Source organism: Populus alba, chromosome 7 (assembly GCF_005239225.2).
Source record: "Populus alba chromosome 7, ASM523922v2, whole genome shotgun sequence".
NCBI classification, from domain to species: domain Eukaryota; kingdom Viridiplantae; phylum Streptophyta; class Magnoliopsida; order Malpighiales; family Salicaceae; genus Populus; species Populus alba.
Genome location: NC_133290.1, coordinates 13320273 through 13342195, shown reverse-complemented (window position 1 = coordinate 13342195; position 21923 = coordinate 13320273). Strand labels below are relative to the sequence as shown.

General features: G+C 33.7%; 3 protein-coding genes and 1 long non-coding RNA gene across 7 annotated transcripts; all 4 read left to right on the top strand.

Moving 5' to 3' along the window:
* Window positions 1-1797: 1797 nt before the first annotated feature.
* On the top strand, window positions 1798-4271 carry LOC118040284 (uncharacterized). 2 transcript variants are annotated; one of them, XR_004686044.2, is made up of 3 exons: window positions 1806-2108; window positions 2699-3016; window positions 3619-4271. It is a non-coding gene; the product is annotated as an uncharacterized lncRNA (long non-coding RNA). The 2 variants fall into 2 exon arrangements; XR_012170292.1 differs by lacking the exon at window positions 3619-4271 and having other exon boundaries at window positions 1798-2108; window positions 2699-3026.
* Window positions 4272-11859: 7588 nt separating this feature from the next.
* LOC118040252 (uncharacterized) lies at window positions 11860-13541 on the top strand. Its single transcript, XM_035047146.2, has 2 exons — window positions 11860-12166; window positions 12277-13541. Exons 1-2 carry the CDS (start codon window positions 12007-12009, stop codon window positions 13167-13169), a joined length of 1053 nt encoding a protein of 350 aa, XP_034903037.1. The 5' UTR covers window positions 11860-12006; the 3' UTR covers window positions 13170-13541.
* Window positions 13542-16247: 2706 nt separating this feature from the next.
* LOC118040115 (uncharacterized) lies at window positions 16248-20515 on the top strand. 2 transcript variants are annotated; one of them, XR_004686014.2, is made up of 7 exons: window positions 16248-16406; window positions 16545-16844; window positions 17751-18402; window positions 18489-18688; window positions 18786-19030; window positions 19157-20165; window positions 20257-20515. XR_004686014.2 is itself a non-coding variant. In XM_035046983.2 (6 exons), the coding sequence occupies exons 2-6, from the start codon at window positions 16576-16578 to the stop codon at window positions 19951-19953; spliced, it is 2163 nt and encodes a 720-aa protein (XP_034902874.1). In that variant the 5' UTR covers window positions 16248-16406; window positions 16545-16575; the 3' UTR covers window positions 19954-20515. The 2 variants fall into 2 exon arrangements, 1 of the variants encoding a protein (XP_034902874.1); XM_035046983.2 differs by having other exon boundaries at window positions 19157-20515.
* Window positions 20516-20840: 325 nt separating this feature from the next.
* Window positions 20841-21776, top strand: LOC118040281 (photosystem I reaction center subunit N, chloroplastic). 2 transcript variants are annotated; one of them, XM_035047173.2, is made up of 3 exons: window positions 20841-21294; window positions 21389-21514; window positions 21607-21776. In XM_035047173.2, the coding sequence occupies exons 1-3, from the start codon at window positions 20992-20994 to the stop codon at window positions 21736-21738; spliced, it is 561 nt and encodes a 186-aa protein (XP_034903064.1). In that variant the 5' UTR covers window positions 20841-20991; the 3' UTR covers window positions 21739-21776. The 2 variants fall into 2 exon arrangements, with proteins under 2 accessions (XP_034903064.1, XP_034903063.1); XM_035047172.2 differs by having other exon boundaries at window positions 20859-21294; window positions 21603-21776.
* The last annotated feature ends 147 nt before the right edge of the window (window positions 21777-21923 follow it).

Sequence of the window (21923 nt, the reverse complement as noted above, 5' to 3'; positions counted from 1 at the left end):
CCAAAGTAGGTAGAAAAATATTCTTAGTCATCAATCAAAACAACTTTCTTAGCTTAGCTTGATTGTAATTGTTTTTAAAAATATTTTTTATTTAAAAATATATTAAAATAATATTTTTTTATTTTTAAAAAATTATTTTTGATATTAACACATTAAAATAATTTAAAAATATATTAATTTAAAACAAAAATATAAAATAAATTTTTTTTAAAATTTTTATAAAAACTTTCAAAACACAAAAATAAACAGGATTAGTCCACCATCTCACTTTAACTAAACTAAAATATCTAGAGATGTTTGAACTAGCTAGAAAATCCATGAATTTTGATCGCATTGTAAATTTTCTTTTAGTCAATTTATATATTTTTTAATTATACTAACTAACTCTTAATAATATTATTCCTCAATTACTAAAAAAAGAAAAGATGGCCATGATGATCATGTTCAAGGTCAAGCCACTCTTCGTCCACTTTTTCCAACCTTCAACCAACCATTAATTATTAAATTGTAAGGATTTTTCTCTTCTTTTTTAAGCTCCGATTCATATTCAACGATGCCAGAAATGCAGGCACTGGTTAATTTCCTATATGTCCTTTAACTGTTCACGCATCGTCTTGCACAGAAACAAAGAAAACCCGCTGTCCCCACTGTGAGTCAGTGTTTACAGTTAGTGGCAGGTTCGTAAATATTAACGGAAGACTGGACTTTCTTTAGTATAAAATGCCGAAGCAAACGACGCCATTTTGATTTCAATTTCAGAACGATGGACATCCTCCCTGATAATATAAACAAACGAAGTGTCGTTTTGGACCTCGTAGCAAAATTGATTACAATTTCAGGGCATGACGTTCATCAAAATTTCCAATGGAATCCTTGTACTTTTTTTTTTTTTGCCTTAGGTCTTTTACTTTTAAAAAATGATCACCCAGATAATATTTTTTTAAAAAAATCAATATCTTCATATATGTATATGAAAGGATCGTGACTTAGTTTAAATAATAATATAAAGAAATATACAAGTGTTATAGCTATTAGACTAGGTAGGTGTCACGAGTTATGTTGTAAATTGGGTCAAATTTTTTATACTATAAAAACAAACTATTTAGAGGACACCAATATTTAAAAAAAAAAAAACAAGAAAAATCTAAGATTTAAGTTAATTATTAACTTGAATGGGTTCAATAAACTCGGTTAATTTAATAATAAAATTAAAAAAGATATCGATAGTAAAAAAAAGCAAAACAATACAAAATTGACAATAATTAACTATAAAAAATGAGTTGTTTAATATCATAGTCTGGAGGAGAAAAAAAAAAGCATGTTAAAGTTTCATCATCGCTCTATCGTGAACATCCCTTCCACAAAAAAGAATCTCATCAAAACAGTTTAATGTTATCGAAAAGTTGTACGATAATACCAAAAAAGATGGCATGTACTATTAGAACAATGATTCAAAAGGCAAATCAAATAAAATATAAGTGATCGTTCTGTATTTATATTTAATAAATTAATTTAATTTAATTAAAAAAAATCAACTTTTAAAAATGAAGGAGGTAAGAATGATGAAGTTCTTTCAACTTTAAAAATATAGTTATAAAAGCCAACTGGATAATTAGTTTAACAGATAATGGATGAAGAGTTATTTTGTTTGACATGAAATAGGTTTAGGATACAATTGATAAAATTAAAATATTTAAGACTTAATTGAGAATGGAGTCATACGTTTGGGACCAAACCATGCATTTAATTTATTGAACAAAATTCTTTGTTCTAAGAAGCGACGGCGTATTTGCTCTATCTGGTCCCATTTTTCCTCGTTGCCAATCAACGAGGAGAAAGCTAAGAACCGTGCTGTCGTTTAAATCCTTCATGATCACGACGTCGTTTCTGCTTCATTGGAAGCCTCAGAAACCAACACCGCCGTCAACACCAGTGTGGCCAACAATCGATGGACCACTAGGTCTAATAGAAGACGAATCGTTAACCTACGCATGTAGATTTTACAAATTCGGATTCGCCTTCTTGCCTTGGCTTTGGGCTGTCTGTTGCTTCTACTTCTGGCCTGTTCCCTTCGATTCTCGCTCTTTCCCTCGCATTCGTCCTTGTAGGTAAAAAAATCTCCAAATCTCGCAACATTGTGAATGATTTGGATTGTTTCACTTGAAATTTGTATGCCGAGATCGAGTTGATTACTTCTTTGCAAGCTTCCATTTTGTTGGTTAGTTTAATGAATAGTTGCTGTCTTTCTTGGATAACAGAGTGTAAACATTGCCTGTATTATGTGTGAGTAGTGTGTGTTTTGAACGAGTGAGTTATGTGGCTCAAGTGGTATTGTTCTGCCTTCCTTGCAACGTTTAGGGAAAACAGTGTTCCTTACTGAGTCATTTTCTCTTGCTATTGTTTCACTTTGTTAGTTTTTTTTCTTATTGAAAAAAAAGGGGATTGTGTTATCTTATTTGGGGCTGGTTGAGGTTGGGGGAGCCTCTGGCAAGAAAAAAAAATTTGTTAGGCGAAAAGAATGCCATCAAACTCATCTGTTATGTAGCAATGACCTATAATGTAGTTAATGCTCTCATGAACTTACCATTGAAGCATGAACTTAACTTCTTTCTGTGGAGGTTGGTTTTGGCTGTTGATTATGTTGTTAGATCAGCTAGCAGTTGGGTTCACATTATTTACAACTCTTCTTCTTTCGTAGGCCTTGACATTTTCGACCATTGGAGGGGAGCCTCTTTGGCCTTGTCTGGGATAAACTAATAATGTACAATGTTGCTGCTAGATCAGGCTTGACAGGTTGGATTTAGTCATATGCTCTTTTTGGCCTTTAATGGTTCTGACACTATTCAGCTATCATTTAGTTCTTTTCTTTTTCTTTCCTATATTAGCATTGTTGTCGGGTTTTGAACACATTCCTGTACATTCTGTCATTGGAGCAACTTAAATTGCTACGTCTTTTTCAGCTACACTGTCTGTGTTGAAGTATTTATCCCCCGAAGTAAATGAAAGAAGATTTATGGTGAGCGTCATATCCTATGCTTGTTTTTTAGTGTCTACAATTTTTGAAGTTCCTTGCCCTTACCCTGCTATGGCAGTAATTACTTAGATAATAACTTAAGCTATCATTAGTTGTCTGCTTTGGAGCTGTTGATTGGTTTGATTGATTCAAGAAAGCTACAGAGATTCTCGATTTGCATGCTGTTTAATTCTTAGCCCCATAAAACACAGGTATTAAGCATAGTAAGGTTTAAGCTAGTTGCTCAACTAAAAGCCTACCATCACCATGGTTCTGTCTTAAAACTCTGAACCTAAATCACATATAGCTCTACCATGAATATCGTGGAGGTCTGTGGACAGTTAAATTTCAAGATGCCCTTGAAGATAATGGGCATGTAAGCTCTTTAGGATGTCCAGCCTTCATTAGTCAATGGGCCTCATGTTACTAAAGTTGGCATATATGCCAGTTGGGTACTCATGATTCGGAACTTGGAATTATCCATATTTATATTCGAATCCAAAACTATTAGATAAATCCAATTCATTACATGGCAGGTATGGATTTTAAATATTTGAACCTGATCTTATCGAATTTTTGGATAAATATATGCCTCACATGTGCAGTTACTCTTTTATGCCACTCACGCGTCCTATGACACATGATAATTTGTGCAACATCAATGCCATCCAGAACCTCCAATTCCTCAAATGCACAAGCCGCCGGTCCGATCGAGCACACCTGTGATATGGATCATGGATGTATAACTTTGGTTTTTTGGGTTTTATTATCCAAATTTGATCTAAGCAATTACTATTTATAGAATATTTAATTTATTTGGGTCGGTTTGGATGATCCATCATCAAGCATGGATGTACTTGTCATCCTAACGATAACAAATTGATGGGGAAGTGTTCATATATGATGAAACCTCCCATTGATGTGGTGAACGACTTTCATAGGTGTTCTTCTATGTTGTTAAACACTAAGCTCGCGTGTCTTCCCTTGATCAGAGTTGGGATTCATAAATTCAGACTCCCCATTTGGGATGTATTCGACTTATGATCAGTTTGCAAGAAAAGGGAAGGGGAGCTAGCTAGCCAGCCACCTAATCCCCGTCACCAGATTCTGGCAAAACCTTGAAGACGGGAAGCAGCACTACCAGCAGCCACCAACGTTTTTAAGCATCAAAACACAAACGCCATGAGCAATGAACATGTGAACTCTCACGATTCCTTGTAACTTATTCTTCAATGTAGAAGCAGGAGTACGTAGGCCACCTCATCCTTGGGATATCTTGTCTAATACTCTTGTTACAGCCCGATCAAGTCACATATTTGAAAGAGCATGTGTTGTGCTATGAAAATCGAAGGAATACAATTTTGAGGGTTGTAGTTTAACTGGTCAAACTCTAAATTTATTTTATAAAAATCACTAGTTTGAATTTTATAAATCTTAGAGTTATTGTAGGCTTATATTGTTATTAATTTTAGGGCCTGTAGGATTAGTCGAAATGCGCGCAAGTTGACCCGGATACCCATATTAATAAAAAAAAAAAAAATTGAAGGAATGCGAATTGCACTTTAGCCCTTCAACTTTACTGGTTTTCTAAACTGGATTGAAAATGCAGTTTATTTCAAAACGAATGATGAAAGGTTACTGTTAAGTTAACTTCTTGGACTTGGAAACAAGAGTTTTTACAACGGGAATAACTAATTGTGGACATGAGTTATAAAGAAGTGAGAAAAAGTAAGAGTAGCTCTGCTGTCATTTTCTATTTAGAGCCGAAGTATGTGTCTTAATGACTTGAGGTACAATGAAACAATGGTTTAAGTTAATTTGTTACCAAATGTGAATAAACAAATTGAAAGAGACAGCCCAAGAAGACCTACCTACTGTACTTTGGAGTCGCTATCTTACGTAGTATTTTAGCAGGGATTAAATAGGGTTAGTTTTAGCTAGAAAGCATGTAGAGACTAAGAGAAATTGACATCAAACCTATCTTCCCTGTGTTAGTTTTTTTTTTTATTTTTATAATCATTATCTTATGTTGGATCCCACTTCATAAAGTTAGGGTTTCTTTCATGAAGCTATCATTTTTCTAATCATAGCATATACGGTACTTGTGGTGGTGTGGAACAACTGAGGATTTTAAGCAACATCACCGGATTCCGATGGGTTCGTAGGGATGACGGTTAATTCATCCAGATATATATTACTAACATCCTGTTGATTAAGTTTTTCTCTACAAATTTGCCATATTTTTTTCACATTTTGTTGGTGATTAGCAGTGTTTTCAAGTTTCTATGCAAACAATTGTATTTCCAATATTGTCAATGCTTGACAACTTCTCATGAAGAACATATATATGTATATATGCATGCTAGGACCGATTCTAGAATTAACTTTGAAAATTTAGCCACTTTATCTCCTGCGTTGTCTATGCAAAATTGGCTTTCGGTTGAAACAAACCAAATTTATGAACTTAAAAGTCCAAAATGGTGACTGGCTAAGAGCATTCCATTTGAAACTTGCGATTCTTTTGCTTTGAAAAACAATTATGAATTTTAGGTCTTAACCCAAACGTGAATTTTAATTTAACAAAACAATTAATTATGGGGAAAGTGATTTGACATTGAATCTATATCACTTTGAAGGGAGCTTTGTTTTTTTTTTTTTTTTTTTTTTTTGCTAGTATGAACAACTTATCTAAAACTCAATTAAAGAGGGATTTAGTCTTGACATGCTAAAACTGGTCGAGAATACCCTAATGGAGGGATTTGAGAGGAAAAAGAAGGGAGGGAATTGCCATTATGTGTAACCTAAACATGGAAGATCGCCTTCAACTTCTATAAAAAAAAAACTCTACATAGTTTGCTGGGGCCGTAAGAATGTATGTGACCTTTGGTTGACATCACTAGGAGAAAATTATATATGTTTGAATAAACCCAAGTAGAATATATATTCTATTGAGGCCGGATCAATTCCATGTAACAAATTGCATCCTGCAAGATGGATAGAACAATCCTAGGAAAGAGATTGGTTTGCATGGAAGCTTGAGAAAGGGACCACAAGATGTAATAATAGGATTTTGTAGTAGGGTAATCACTAATCAGTGATGGTTCATCAATATTTAGGTCAAAATTAATGTTTTTTTCTGAGGTGGGTTGTAGTGCTTGTGAATTAATGTCACAAGCAGTGTGGTTGGGAAAAGATGGGTTAGCTTGAAATGTTGAAGAACAGTAAGAGAAAAGGGAAGATGTGTTGCTTGATTGGCCATTTTTTCAGTGTGGTAGGCTAAGGTACCTTATGATTTTCACGACAAGAAGACCATTTAATAGGCAGATGGGATTTGTTTGTTGCTAATTCAATGCCTTGCTTCATCGAGAGAAGGCAGAATTGAGAGTTTAATTATGCACTTAATTATGCACTACTCTCTAATTTTCCTGGTTTAAGAGAGATATTGGGTCCCATTAATATTTAAGGAGAATGTTTGTTACAATCCCACTTGTTTAAGCTCGTTCCCTATTCATTTATCATTAGGAGATTAAAATTAATTTCAAATCAGAAGCCATTTTTTAGTAATTGAAATAGTAATTAGTGGTCTTGCATATTTGTGAATTCTTGATATTAAAATGGACCTAGCTAGGTCTAATAGGACATCGATAACTTAGAAAATACAAGAATTTTAATGAGATAAAACCCCAAATTCATAAATTCATTTTTTTGAAATTTAAATATATGATAGCTATCTCTTTAAGAATTTACAAGACTTTTAAATTGGGTAGAAAAAACTAACTCTACTTAAAAACAACTTAAAGTCTGAAAATATTAAGAAAATTAAAATAAAATCCAAAATAAAAATAATAAATCTTAGAAATATTCTTAGAAAAATAACAAAATTAATCCAAACAACAACCTATGAGTCTAATTATAAAATATCCAATGATTTGATAAGTGACATAGTGTTCTCTTATAGGGAAACTAACTATAGAATTACCTAGAAAAATTAACATTAATTTAACTGTGGAATCTCATGTTATCTCTATTTTAAATTAATAATTTAGTTTGGCATAACCAAACTTTCTCTTTAAGCCTAGACATGTCTAACTTGTTGATAAAAATATTTGTTAAATCATTCATATAATTTATCTATATCAGATCTTTATCTAGTAGTATAAATTTTCACTCAAGTGCTCGGAACCTTTAATTGTACAACTAAGTGTGTTTCAATTTATGCTTCTTCTTTTGTTTTAAACTTAATATATAATTCAGTAGTAAACACAAAATATAATGCCAAGAAATGAAGATAACAAAACACCAGGATCAAATTACAAACCATTTTTTTTTAAATAATCGAGAGATGGATGGAACAATTTTTTTTATCAACCCTAGACAGTTTCGTTGCAATTAAGCAGTTAACTACTAAGAGAAAACACAACCATGATCCATTGTGACCCCGAAAGATATACAGGTGCATGAAAGCTAGCATCTTGAAGGTAAAAACCCACTATACATATAGTTATCGACAAATCAAATTAATGATGTCCAAGGACAGCGTATTTGGAACACTACAGGGAAAAAAAAAAAAAAAAGTCTTTTATATGTAAGAATTTCATGGTTTCTTGTATGGTGTCATTTATACGATGACTTGTGTAGGAAGCAAGACTCATACAAGGGATTCAGATAGAGTGAATAAATTAATGAAAGATCATTCTGTTACTAATTAAGATACAATCAACAATTTCAATATATATTTTGTATAGCTGGTAAGCATTTCATTGAGAAAAAAGCTTCCTTTTCAAGTAATCAAGGCATAAATGTTTGCTTTTGATACCAAGAGGAACGCGCCCTATAGCTAGATGTGATGCCTTGTGGCTTTCTCGAATCATAATATTAATCGGAATGGATTTTGTTTTCTTAAACATGGATCAATTAATATTACCTCATCTACTATTTCCCAATTTTGTGTGTAAATGCATGCATACTCCCATTTGATATTTCAACCAATTTATAATTGATTATTATACATGAGATTACTTGCTAGACTATTCAATACTATATTTCTTGTCAATTTTTTGGTATACAAGTTACCAATCAATATCGTGCTTGCCTAATTAAACTTGTTCAGATTTAATTTCATGTTTCTTCAACTCCCAGTTACTTTAGGTTACCTATATATATATATATATATTATGCTTTCCTAGCTTTAGTACTCTAGGTATAGATATATCCTCATCATGCGCCAGTCTTTTGTACAGTGAAAATAAATCCCTTTTCAAACCAGGTTTATAACAATCCACGTTCAAGTAAAAGTTGTAAAGTAACCAAAGATCCCTTTTTAGGAGGTGTTCTACAATGAATCTTATATTTGGAATCCAGAAAACAGTGTTACACAGTGCAGTCTGATTCAAATTGTTAATCATGATGGAGTTGAAAGAGAGAAGTAGTTCTGCAGGCAGATGATGAATCCTCACCTCTTACTCATTCAAATAAAAACTCATGTAGGTTAAAAACTGGTTAAGAGTGCATGCATGTTTGTGTACATGGGGCCTTGAAAGGGCTGCTTATTATAGTAAAATGGAGAGGATGAAGAATATATCAAATCATCAGGGTTGTCCACTTGATATATATATATGTGTGTGTGTGTGTGTGTGTGTGTGAAGATCCGGCATAAATTAATTAGTAATCCACCAAGGCTATATATATAATATGTGAAGACTTCCCTTATTTATAACCTGAGAGAAACAACAGCAAAGTCTCAGTCAGATGATCTTTCTATAATTGTGAGGAATTAAAATAGCATGGTGGATATGATTTCACGTTAAGGATTTATATTTTATATATCAGTTTATGAAAAGAGACGCGAAGAAAACTGGAAGAACCATGGAGCAGCTTTCAGGGAAGGCATCTGAAATGAAAAGGTACACAGGAGCAAGAATTAAGCAAACAAAAAGTTAACTTATAATTTCAAGATTAGGTTCAACAGGGTTTTCATGAATCACCCAAATGCCACCATACAGGGCAAGATTGACCAATAGTTCAATAATGTTTTTAGACCAGAGAAAAAGTAAAAGAAAACAGCTAGCTAGCTAGCTAGGCAGCCCTGGATGAATACTGAAGAAATTCATGAGAAGAATATGTAGGTAATGTGATGTGGACAAATCAATGGCAATATTATGGTGACTGTAATGATAATAAAAGCGAGAAGTCATGAGAGAGAGAGGAAGACGAAGAGAATTTAGTTAAGAGGAGAAGAGATCAATTTCATGGGGTATAAAATCCCAGTCAGTTAAGAAATCACTTTATCCATCTTTTTTGCTTGCACCAACAACATTTTAATAAGCATGGACTTGTTTTCTCCTTTTGACCTTTCATCTACATAGATGTGAGCAAAATGTAAGACATGCTACCTTGCACTCTTCCCCTCCTTTTACCTCTTTATCATTAACATTTCCCACATATAATTAAGCATTTCCTATATACCTTTTTTTTTATCTTTTTATATATATATATTATAGACACACTCATGAAACACGATCTATAAATGAGTTAAAAAAAAATTTTAAAAAAAGATTTGAATCGAAAATATTTTTTTTAATTAACTCATTATTTCATTATTGTATGTTAAACTAGTAATTCAATCGCTCATATATTATATATTTGTCGAATTAGTATTTTTTTTTTCCTGTTTTTTTATGGGATTGATTGATATTATGATTTTTATTCATAATAGATATCAATATAAAAAAAAAAAAAGTTTGACCGTAATAATATACATGAGAGATATGTATTATTAAAGCTATAAGTTCCTTGGCATAAAGTTTCAATGAATTATATGAATTAAACAGGGGAAAAAAAAAAACTTAACATACAAATGTTTTAAAAGGTACGAAGAAAATGTCGAAGAGTACTTTCTATAGTTAGACCACTATATATACCTTGAAGGGGAGACGACAAATTGAAGAACCCTAGCTGGAAAGATGAAGATTAATTAAACGAGATGAAGAGAGATATTGAGAGGTATATACAGTGAGCTCTGATGGGATCTCCTTTGTATTGAAAGGGAAAAAAAGGGAGTAGATATTGAAAAGAGCATGATCAAATAATTAATGAGTGTTTAAGAGATAAAACCATGAGTTTGGTCACAGAATGACTGCATATCAAAGATCAAATATAATAAAAACATATATCCTATACTTTAGTTTTCTTGAGAAAATCAGAAACTAAGAAATATACAGGACAGATGAAATATTGTGCATCAAATTAAAGCTTTCTTCTTCGGTTAAAAGTAAATAAATTGAAGCTTATTATTCTCCTCTGACAATTCTCCAGCTCTACAGGACTCGTAGCAGTTTTGTCAACAATGGCTGGCGTTTCCCTTCTCTTGTAATCGTAGCTATGGGCTGTTGCAGTCCTTCTAATATAGCAGCCATATGAAAAAACATAAACTTTTCTACTTGATTTTATTCCCACATGTGCTTTAAATGTAAGAATCTATGTTCTGTTTGGTACGTTTAAGCTATTCAGTCTTTCCTTCTGGTCTTTTACGCAATCAATCTTTTGGTGGAATTAAGTTCTTAATTTCAGCAGCTATATTATCTGTGAATCCATGATGCGACCTTATTTTATATATATATATATATATATATATATATTAAGGTTAAACATGAGGTTAAGTAATAAAAAATAAAATTTTCATGAATTGAACTACTAGAAAATTAATAAATAGTAATGAAAATATATACTGACAAATAATGTGTTATTACTAATTGCCAACGGAAATATTTGTCGGCAAATCCTGATAAAAATAACAGTGAATTGTGTTTTATCGGTAATTTTTGATAGAATTATCAAGGAAATAAAGAATTTAAAACAAATTAGCAATTTTTTCAAAAAGTTGACATATCATTATTTATAAATAAGTTGTTATCGATGGTTCACTCCTCCTTCCTTCTTTCCTTTCTTTCTTACGCTAAAAAAATATAAAATTATAGTTTGTGTTTTATTAAACATAAAGAGAAGAACAGAGTATTGATAAGTGAAAGCTAAATCAATGGTATTCTTGAATATAAAAAAGAAAATAAATAAAATTGAGAAACGTTGAGGTTTGAAAATACTTGACATCTCAAGTAAGTTATTTTTACGTACCCTCCAGGAAGCTATACAATAATGAAATATTTTAACAGTCTCTTTATTTTTAAACTTGACTGAAAGTAAAACTATAAATTGTTGCAATATTAATCAATGAACATGGCATACATAAATTCAAGAATTCCCAAAATTATTTAAAAAAATCTAAAACACTAATATGGAATATATATATATATATATATATATATATATATATATATAAAAAGCAAGCTGTTAAGCCTGAAGAAGAAGAAGAAGATGATGACGACGACTTTGGTAATTTACCATTTAAATAAAAGGGAAAACCTTGTGTCTATCTATTTTGACATCAAATTATTCACCAACTCCCCTCCCCTCTTACAGCAATTAACATTAATTTCCTCTTAAATAACCAATAATAAACTGCATGCAACAAAATAATTTCTAACTTTGCTACACATGTAATCAATGCGTATGCTCATCTAATAGAATAATTTCATTTAAGTTGCCCAGAAAGGGGCAATTGAGTGTTCCTGTTTGTTGTGTCTCTGTGGGGAGTACTGAGCTGTCAAGAAGTGAATTACAAGGATAAATAATTTGATTAGGCTAATGGTAACATTTAATTCACATTGATATTTAGGTGTATATATAAAAAAAAAAAAAAAACCAGTGCTTATACATGTATTTATACATATCCTATCTTGTGTATATAAGAAAAGTGACCTCTCATCTGTAACCCTAAACCCAATTCCCTCCTGTTCTATATCTCTTTCTTCCTATTCAACTTCTTATATTCATCGAACTTCTGTTCAAGATCTTCCTCCTGTGCCGATTAGTGCCATAAATTTACAGTTTGTTGCTGTGTTGGGATATTTAGGTGAGTTTGGTGAAGCTTTCATGTGATGGAAGATCTTAAAGGTAGCTCAAGCAGTGATGATGGGAAGACTAGTTGTCATAGAGGGCACTGGAGACCAGCTGAAGATGAGAAACTTCGGCAACTTGTCGATCAATATGGTCCTCAGAATTGGAATTTCATCGCGGAACATCTTCAAGGAAGATCAGGTAAGATAGAGCTAAAGAATTCACCTCTCCTTTTCTTTCTCTCATCATTGCTCAAGTTCTAAGAAATGGAATTTTCATATGTGCTTCTTTTTCTTTATCTTGATTTGTAGGGAAAAGTTGTAGATTGAGATGGTACAACCAACTTGATCCAAATATCAACAAAAGGCCTTTTACAGAAGACGAGGAAGAAAGGCTCCTAAAAGCTCATCAGATTCATGGAAACAGATGGGCTTCGATATCCAGGCTCTTTCCTGGTAGAACTGACAACGCTGTCAAGAATCATTACCATGTTGTTATGGCAAGAAGGAAGCGGGAACGCTGCTTGACTTTCCATGGTAAGAGAAATAATTTCCAAGTCCAATATTCTACTGATCATCATCATCCTCGGTCCAACAGAAATAGCAGTACTCCTCCTGGTAGCAATTTTGTGTTCTTTAGGCCTCAAGTATCACTTGATTATGGTTCTAAATTAGGGTTTCAGAATAATATTATTGAAAGAAAGGGTACTAACATACCCATGTCCTCTTCAAACTCATCACCCTCTTGGACTAACATTAGCGCTTCAACCATCACAAATGACTCATTAAGTTTTGACGTCTTTGATGCAAAAAGAAAGGATTATATTCAATACTCAGGTTCTTCTTCATTCTATCCTAAAGAGGGACCACTTGCTTTGAATGAATCTCTTCACTGTACTTACCGTCCTAGTTCTACTATTTATGGTGGTAACAACTACCAAAATGTTGCTGGACAGCAGATCCCTAATTCTAAGAAAGTTGATCCTAATAATCCTTTTGCATTGACAAGTTATGGTGATGGTTATGGAAGCAATAAAGAAAAGATTATCGAAAGCCAGTTAGTGAGACTCAATAGCAATCACCTTGAGCCAGCTGCATTGTTGAAATTGCCGATGGCTTCTCAGCAAGAAGAAAACGATCATGGAGGTCAATTTAAGAACCAGGATGTTGCCTTTATAGACTTTCTCGGTGTGGGAATCTCTTAATTATCGAAGATATATATTATCCAAGCTTCAGTTTTATCATCATGACGAGCATGATCTTGGGTTTGATAATCTTCCAATTTTCCAATTATAACAATATTGGTCAGACGTCTGGTTCATATATATATATATTAGGCAGTGCCTGATGAGTTCAGAATAAGCAAAAGGAGGAGGCAGCTACATTTTGCTTTCATCCCTCATTTAGGTCTTTCAATGTTTCAGCTGTAATTTTCAGTTAGGTACAATCTGCAAATGATATTTCTTATGTAAGGGCTTTGTTTTCTTTCTGTCATCCATGGATGATGTGGCGGTGGTGGTGGTGGTGGTAGCAGAGCAAGTAATTTATGGAAACCTGAATCTTGATTGATTTATAGATGTTTAATGAGTTCTTCCTCCTGTAACTCCCTATAGACACATAATTCGAGCTTGAAACCCACCACGAATTTATGGAAACCATTAATTGTGTTCTAATAATAATTTCTCTAGTTTTTTTGCCATAATTTCTACTACTACTTTGCTGCTTCGAGGCCTTGTGCCATGATAGAGATTTCTGTGCTGTTTTGAAGTATATTAATCATCCTTTTATTAGTTAGTTGACATGTTCCTATCTAAATGGATTGATAAGTTATTTGATGACAATTTTGTCTCCCTTAGGGTTGTGATCGATCGCTGAGAGCTATCCTCATATGCGTTCCTGCGTTTTTCTACAAGGATTTTCTAAAAATTTTAAAATATAGAAAAAAATAATTCACAAAATAATCTGAAACAAAACAAAACACAATGTTATTAATGATAATTGAATTTTTTTTTTTTTTGTAATCTTATAAATAAATAGAGAAGATATTGAACATTTTGGAAGGAAATACAAAAACTTTATAAGATAATGAGGATGCCAATAATTAACTTACTCCTTATTTTAGGTTACAATATTGATGGTAATTATGGGAAAGGGGATGTATTAATGAAATCAAGAATATTAATGTGTTTTAATTCATCTTAGCTGATCTTCAATCCTCCACAATATCTTTTGTTTAATATAATTACATTAGAAACTCTCATATGATATCAATTTTTAATAAAAATATTCTGGACGATCCAATTTAAACTACTAAATACTTGGCATTTGAATATTAAGACACTGTTAATACACCCTTTCATCCAAAATAATTATCAATTCCTTTTTTTTCAATTTTGAATTTTAAAAATAGGAGAAATAAATGGTGCTTTAGTGAAGAAAATATAGAGGCGGGCTGAAAATGGCCCGACCCTGCAAAGAAATTGTTTTTTTCAGCTTCTTCTTTAATAATATTTATACTTTTAGTCTAAATTAAATAATAAAACAATTAAAATTTTAATTTTTTTAATTTTATTTTTTGATTCTGCCCCTTAAAAAATAGGTGTTCAATTAAGGGTAAGCGTGGAATACTTGGGAGGACAAGAGAATATATATAAAGTGAAATCCATCACCCTAACTATTCATAATTAAAATTAATAATCACAGTTATCTTTGATATGGAATTGGATTTTTCTGCCCTCGACTCGAGCTGGTGGCTGGGAGTAATTGCTATCCCTTTCATAAAAAAAAATAATAATTAACCACTTTCCTATTTCTTCCTGGTTGAGAAAATAAAAATAAATGCCGTCAAGAGGTTGATTTAAACGATAAATAAATTTTTTTTTTTTTTTATCATAGATTGATATTATGTTAAAGTAAGGATGGCAATTTCATTTCTACCTCATGAATGACAACACAATCCAATCCGACTTGATTGCATATTAAATTCTATGGATAGCTTGAGTTCATGTCAAATTCGAGTAAGACTTTAAAGGTAAAAAGTTAAGTTTTAAATTGTGTATAAATATTGTTTTCCTACCTTAAAATCAATAAAAAAATTTGAATGTTGATGAAATTATATTTATATAAAACAATATATGTTTTTTTTTTAAAAAAAAAAAAAAAAAAAAACTAATTCTGCAACAAGGAACTTAATTTGCTATATTGTGCCCGAAACATGCTATTTTATATTAATGATGAATATTTGGACTAACTTGTATTATATTTTAATTAATTTTATGAGTTTTAAAGTTATAATCATATAAACTTTTAATGATTTTAAAATTTATGAAAACTCGAACTAATAATTTTTTATTAAAAATAAATCTAAAATTTTAATCAATTACAGTTTATCTAATTAATTACTGAGTTTTCGAGCTTGCTGTGTGATGGAGGTTTGTGCGTGGAGATAGTGACAGACTGTGCAGGTCGTTGAATGTTTCTTAATTTGTTTTCAATGCTTTTTCGTGACCGGCGACTATGGTGTTTTCGTGTTCATATTTATGTGAAGGGTGAGGATGTTAATTAAATTGATTTATGAACAAGCACCCCCATGCGTATGTGGAGAGATTACCAGCCTTTTTATTTATTTATTCTTTCACTGTCTAATTATACATACAAATATGGTTTATTTAATTTTATATTTTAAAAAAATTTTAATATTTTTATTAATATTTTTAAATCATTTTAATATGTTGATATCAAAAATAATTTTTAAAAAATAAAAAATATATTATTTTAAAAAAAAAAATTTAATGAAAAACAACCACAATTACAACTTTCAAATAAAAATATCTTTATCTGCAGCTGAATTAAATTATAATATGCTTAATGTTTTGATTTTTTTGCAGTCTATATTCATGTAATCTTGTACCTGCAAATTTTATTTCTTCCTTTAATTAAGCTCTGAACCTTATGAATTCATCTGAGTGGATGCTCGATTGTTTAGTTTTTTTATGTTTTGTAATTAATGGATATTTAAGTTAGTTTATGAATTAAAATCAAATTCTTTTTTTGATCATGTTTTAATTTTAAATAAGTGATTAATGTATATTTAAGGCATCAAATTAATAATAATAAAAAGTTGAGAAAAGTAAATGTTTATATAGAAAAATAAATTAAAAATAATAAAAATTTTAAATTTTTACAAACGGCATTTTTGCTGTAATGCCAAACACTCCTTAAAAAGGACCCCAAATTTGAATACAATAAAACAGCGCCGTTTTAAATTGCCGCTAAGGTAAAGGCAAGAACACACCCATTGGGCTGCTTCATCATCAGATACAATCTATCTAGGTAAAACCAAAACCCATTGTCACTCTCTGCTTCCCTCCATCCCTCCTTCTAAACTTCCAACCCCCTCCACGACGCCGTCTCTCTCTCTCCCCTCCACTGCCTCCCTCAAGGTTTCTCTCTCTTCCTAACTCTGTCTTTCTCTTAATTCATTACTACAAGTAAATCTGTTTAATTTTCAAGTATATTTTGCTGCAATTGCCACTTGATATTCTTACTTCACTTTTAATTATGCTGGCGCTAAATACAAGAGCATCAGAAGCAGTTGTTGATGCAAGAGAGATGGATGTAGTTGAATCTGTACACGATCTTGCTGTCCAAAATCCTGCCGAGGAGGATTTTTCGGCTGCCGATTTGACCTGGACTAAGTTTGGTACTGCTGAGCGTCATGATGAGGTTGCCCTCATTCCTTACGATCGTGTTGATGCCTTTATAATTGGAGAATGCTCTAATCCCGAGTGCCCTACCCGCTTCCATATCGAGAGGGGAAGAAAACGAGCCAAAGACACTTTGAAGGAGTACAAGACTGATGAATATTTGGAATACAAATTGTAAGTTTCTAGTCCTCTTCGAATTCCCTTTTGCATTGTTGTATCATTTTCCTTCGATAAAGAATCTGTTCTCCATGTTGTTATAGAATTTATTATTCCTTCTTCGTTTTGCCTAATGTACTCTTCATGTCTTGCCATCATTTTTTCTAGCTTTGATAGGGAGCACCCTATTGGCTGTTCTCCAAGTTGTTTGAATATATCTTATCTTTTCATCGCGTATTATGTGGGAAAAGGAAAGAAGGGGAGATTTGTATAGAATGAGTGTCAAATTATAACAGAGGAGAATAAGGCATTCTCCAAAATGAAAAGAATAGAAACAAAAGAGCTTTCTAACTCCTCTAAATATCAACAATGGAAAAAGCCCCTTGAAAATCCTGGAAGGATATCACCACAAAGAGGTTCAAAAAAGTTTTTTTTCCCACAATTGCTGTTTTTGTAGGAACTGATTCTTGAATTTGTAAATCATCTCCACCAATCCGCTTCATCTTCGGTAGCAAGATGAAAAGTCTCATCTTTCATGAACGTATCCAGTACATCACTAAGGTTCATTTTGGAGTTGCGTAATTTCACTTCTCTAAATGCTTTTAGAAGCATTTTTTCAGCTTTCTCTTTTCGCTACTGGATGGGTTTGGAAGTGTTGGTTAAGACCAAAACCACTTCCCAAAACAATACTAAACATGCATTATGTGAATATGTGTAGTTTTTTTATATGCATTTTTAACTCAGGTGTATAATTACTGTATGACATGTGAGTAACAAAGGTAAAATGGCTGGCACCTTCATCATATTCATCAACTTCATTGTCAATGTTGGTTTTGTTGCTTCATTGTCAACTTTGATGTGTGGCATTTTTTGCTTAAACTATGTATATAAGTTCTCATGTTGGTTTTCATTTATGTTTGGAAGGTACTGGTGTTCATTTGGTCCTGAAAATTATGGTGAAGGTGGAGGAGTATTACCTAGTCGAAAATATCGTCTTAATACCCGAAATCGTGCTGCAAGGCCCCAATCCATGCGTGGCTGTACATGCCACTTTGTAGTGAAGCGCTTGTATGCCCAACCAACACAGGCACTAATTATATACAATGAAAGGCGTCATGTAAACAAATCTGGTTTTGTCTGCCACGGACCACTTGACAGAGATGCCATTGGTCCTGGAGCCAAAAAAATTCCTTATATTTGTAATGAAATTCAGCAGCAAACAATGTCTATGATTTATCTTGGAATTCCTGAGGAGAATGTGTTGGAGAAACACATTGAGGGGATTCAACGATACTGTGGTTCAAATCCAAAAGTCAACAGCCTTGCTTCACAATATGTTCATAAACTTGGAATGATCATCAAACGGTCTACTCACGAGTTGGATCTTGATGATCAAGCTAGCATCAGGATGTGGGTTGAACGCAATAAGAAATCCATTTTCTTTTATCAAGATTCTTCCGAATCAGATGCTTTCATTCTGGGAATTCAAACAGAATGGCAATTGCAGCAAATGATCCGTTTTGGTCACCGCAGTCTCATTGCAGCAGATTCAACATTTGGCATTAAGAGACTCAAGGTATCTATGCATGCCCTTTTTTTTTATGTAACCTAGAAAAAACATTATTAGGTGGTTGTTGATGGCATTGTGTATTTGAATGTTAGTATCCGTTGTGCACACTTCTTGTTTTTGATTCAAGACAACATGCACTTCCTGTTGCATGGATCATCACGCGTAGCTCTGCAAAGCCAGATGTTGCTAAGTGGATGAAGGCTCTACTTGGTCGAGCATCAAGTGTGGAGCCTGGATGGAAGATCAGTGGATTCTTGATTGATGATGCTGCTGCAGAAATTGATCCCATAAGGCAGGATATTTTTGCTATACAGTTTGTTTTCATCTGTGGTTACAGAATATATACTGTACAGTAGTCATATCATACCTTGTATTATCTGGATTTTCAGGGATATATTTGGCTGTCCTGTATTGTTTTCCCTCTGGCGAGTTCGTAGATCATGGCTGAGAAATATTGTCAAAAAGTGTGGTAACATTGAAGTTCAGCGTGAGATTTTCAAACGTCTGGGAGAGATAGTTTACAGCATTTGGGGTGGAGTCGATACTTTGTCTGCCTTGGAAGAGTTGACTCATGATCTTGTTGATCAGACTGCATTCATACAATACTTCAAAGCCTCTTGGGTGCCTAAGATTGGTTAGTTATCTCCCTTGCAGGCACAGACACTAAATAATATGCATTGGTTTTGTGCATGCTTGTTTTAGTCATGTGGAATGACATTGGCTTCTTATGTCATGATTTTGTTGTCTGCTTCTTTGACAGAAATGTGGTTATCGACTATGAGAGCTCTTCCCCTAGCAAGTCAAGAGGCTTCAGGTGCCATAGAAGCTTATCATGTAAAGCTGAAAGCTAAATTGTTTGATGATTCACATCTTGGTGCACTCCAAAGGGTGGATTGGTTAGTGCACAAGCTGACAACTGAGTTGCATTCAAGTTACTGGCTGGATAGGTACGCTGATGAAAGTGATTCTTTTCAAAATGTCAAGGAGGAATATATTGCATCTACATCATGGCACAGGGCTCTGCAAATTCCCAATTCTTCTGTTACTGTGGATGATAAGGATCATCTCTTTGCCAGGGTATCAAGTCAAAAGGACAACAATGTAACACGTATAGTGTGGAATCCCGGATCAGAATTTGCTTTTTGTGATTGTGCATGGTCATTGCAGGGAAACCTTTGCAAGCATGTTATCAAGGTCAATATGATTTGTGAAAACCGTGAAGGTTATCAACCCTCAATGTCATTTCGGGCTTTCAAGGAGCTACTGACAGGCCTCTGGAAAAAACCAATGGATGACTCGGTTGGTCTAGATTTGTCTATTGCCTGGGCGCACCAGATGCTGGATCAAATTAAACAGCTTGTTGAACTGGATAGTTCAAAAACTATTGGTACTGTGGTAAATAACATGCCATTGAAATGGGTTTCAAAGAAGGGAAGAACATCTATTGGCATTCCATCATCAGTTCTGGCTCTTCCATCCAGTTCCAAGAGTGGTTCAAACAATGCTGTTGCACGTAAGAAAAGTCAAAAACGTAAAAGATTGTCAAGATTGAGGTAGCATCAGCTGGTAGATAAAGGATGTCTTCGTGGATGTCTCTGACCCGTGCTGCCAATTGAAAACGGGCTCATGCTCGCTTTGGTTTCTAAGCTTGTCGAGCACTGTCATCCTAACTCCACTGTAGGGGGGCTCTCCTGAATCTTGATCTATATTCAATCGACCAAGATCAGTATACTCGCAGCCACCATAATTTTGTTTTGATGCGATGCATGGTATATCTTTGCTGCAATTGCAAATATAAATGTGCCTTATGGTACATCAAATCGTGTCTAAACACTTACGCTTCTGCACATTCCTCGGCAGGTTCCAGGAGGTGGCCGCCATCATTTGCTTCAAATGTTGGAAGGATTCTTGAGCATGTGACTGGATTATTTCGTTCTCATTCCTTAGAGCTGCATACATGTAGGTCTCTTAGGTTTCTTTTTGTTCAGAAAGGAAATATTGGTGAAAAATACGCCATTGAATTTATATTTATCAATTTTTGTAGTTTTGATTGCATGAAATTTGTGTCGATTCTATACAACTATTGACCTGTTTTCACTTGTTTTTATTGACTTACAAATTTATTTATTTTTTCACTGTCATTACGAATCTGTCAATCCTGATAATTTGAGACTGATGAAACAGATTACAGTAACTGATTAGATACCAACTCTGTAGACTCTTGAGCATCCAAGGATTGCCATGGAGGATAATATGTCGATGTTCCATATTGGTCACTTTCCACATGGTGGATTGCTGGTCTTTTTAGCCTGTTAAAGAAACAACATGGAACACACATTTTGATTTCAAAGTGGGCCCAAAATCCAAGCCCACCATACACTTCGACAAGCACAAAACAAGCATGAGAAGCAAAATTGCCAATAGGAGTGAGGCGATTTCACCTTATCCACACCCCAACCACAACCGTAATCACATTCATCACCCTCCTTCCACGTCACTGCTTATCTCAATAAGCAATCGCCCTATCATCACCATTAGTCTCGTCTTTCTTAAAAAAGTAGAATCTCAGTTTTGTAATAACACATTTTGCAAGCAATGGCAGCCATGAATTCTAGTGTTTTGGCATGCAACTATGCCATCTCAGGCACTGGATCATCTGAGCTTAATGCCAAGATTGTTTCCATGCCTGCAGTTGCATCCCTTGTTGTGTCTGGCCCCAAGTTGCCTGTGATCAGAGCCCAACAGACTAGAGCTGATTCTAGAGAAATGAAAGCAAGTGAAGGAAGGAGAGCTGCAATGGTTTATCTTGCAGCTACGCTTTTCACCTCAGCTGCTGCTGCTTCTTCTGCCAATGCTGGAGTCATCGAAGAGTACCTTGAAAAGAGCAAAGCTAACAAGGTTTGTTTGCAAAACCCTGCCTTTCTCAGAACTTTTTATTTATCAGATCAGCTGTTTCTATTATGATGTTGATTGTGAAGGGACATTGTTATAGGAATTGAATGACAGGAAGAGATTGGCAACTAGTGGAGCAAATTTTGCAAGAGCATTCACAGTTCAATTTGGCACATGCAAGTTCCCCGAGAACTTCACAGGCTGCCAAGATCTTGCCAAGCAAAAGGTGCAACTCATGTAGTTTTATGAGTAACATTTGTTATTGATTAGACGTATGATTATGTCATTTAATTGGTTTTCTTTGGCTGTTTCAGAAAGTGCCATTTATCTCTGATGATTTGGCTTTGGAGTGCGAAGGAAAGGACAAATACAAGTGTGGTTCCAATGTTTTCTGGAAATGGTGAAGAGGGTGAGCTCTCTTTGAATCTCCATTTTCCAACATGTTTCTAGTTTTCCAAGTAACAAAATTTACAGTCCATTTATCTCTAGTTTCTCTGTGTGATTCTCTCCTATATTTTCCTTTGTCCTTGCCCGATATTGCTCCATCTATGGAGAATATATGGCGATTGGACACACAAATCCAAATTTCCATGACTAATTTTACCTAATTGTGGGTGGGGGAAATTAAGACCCTG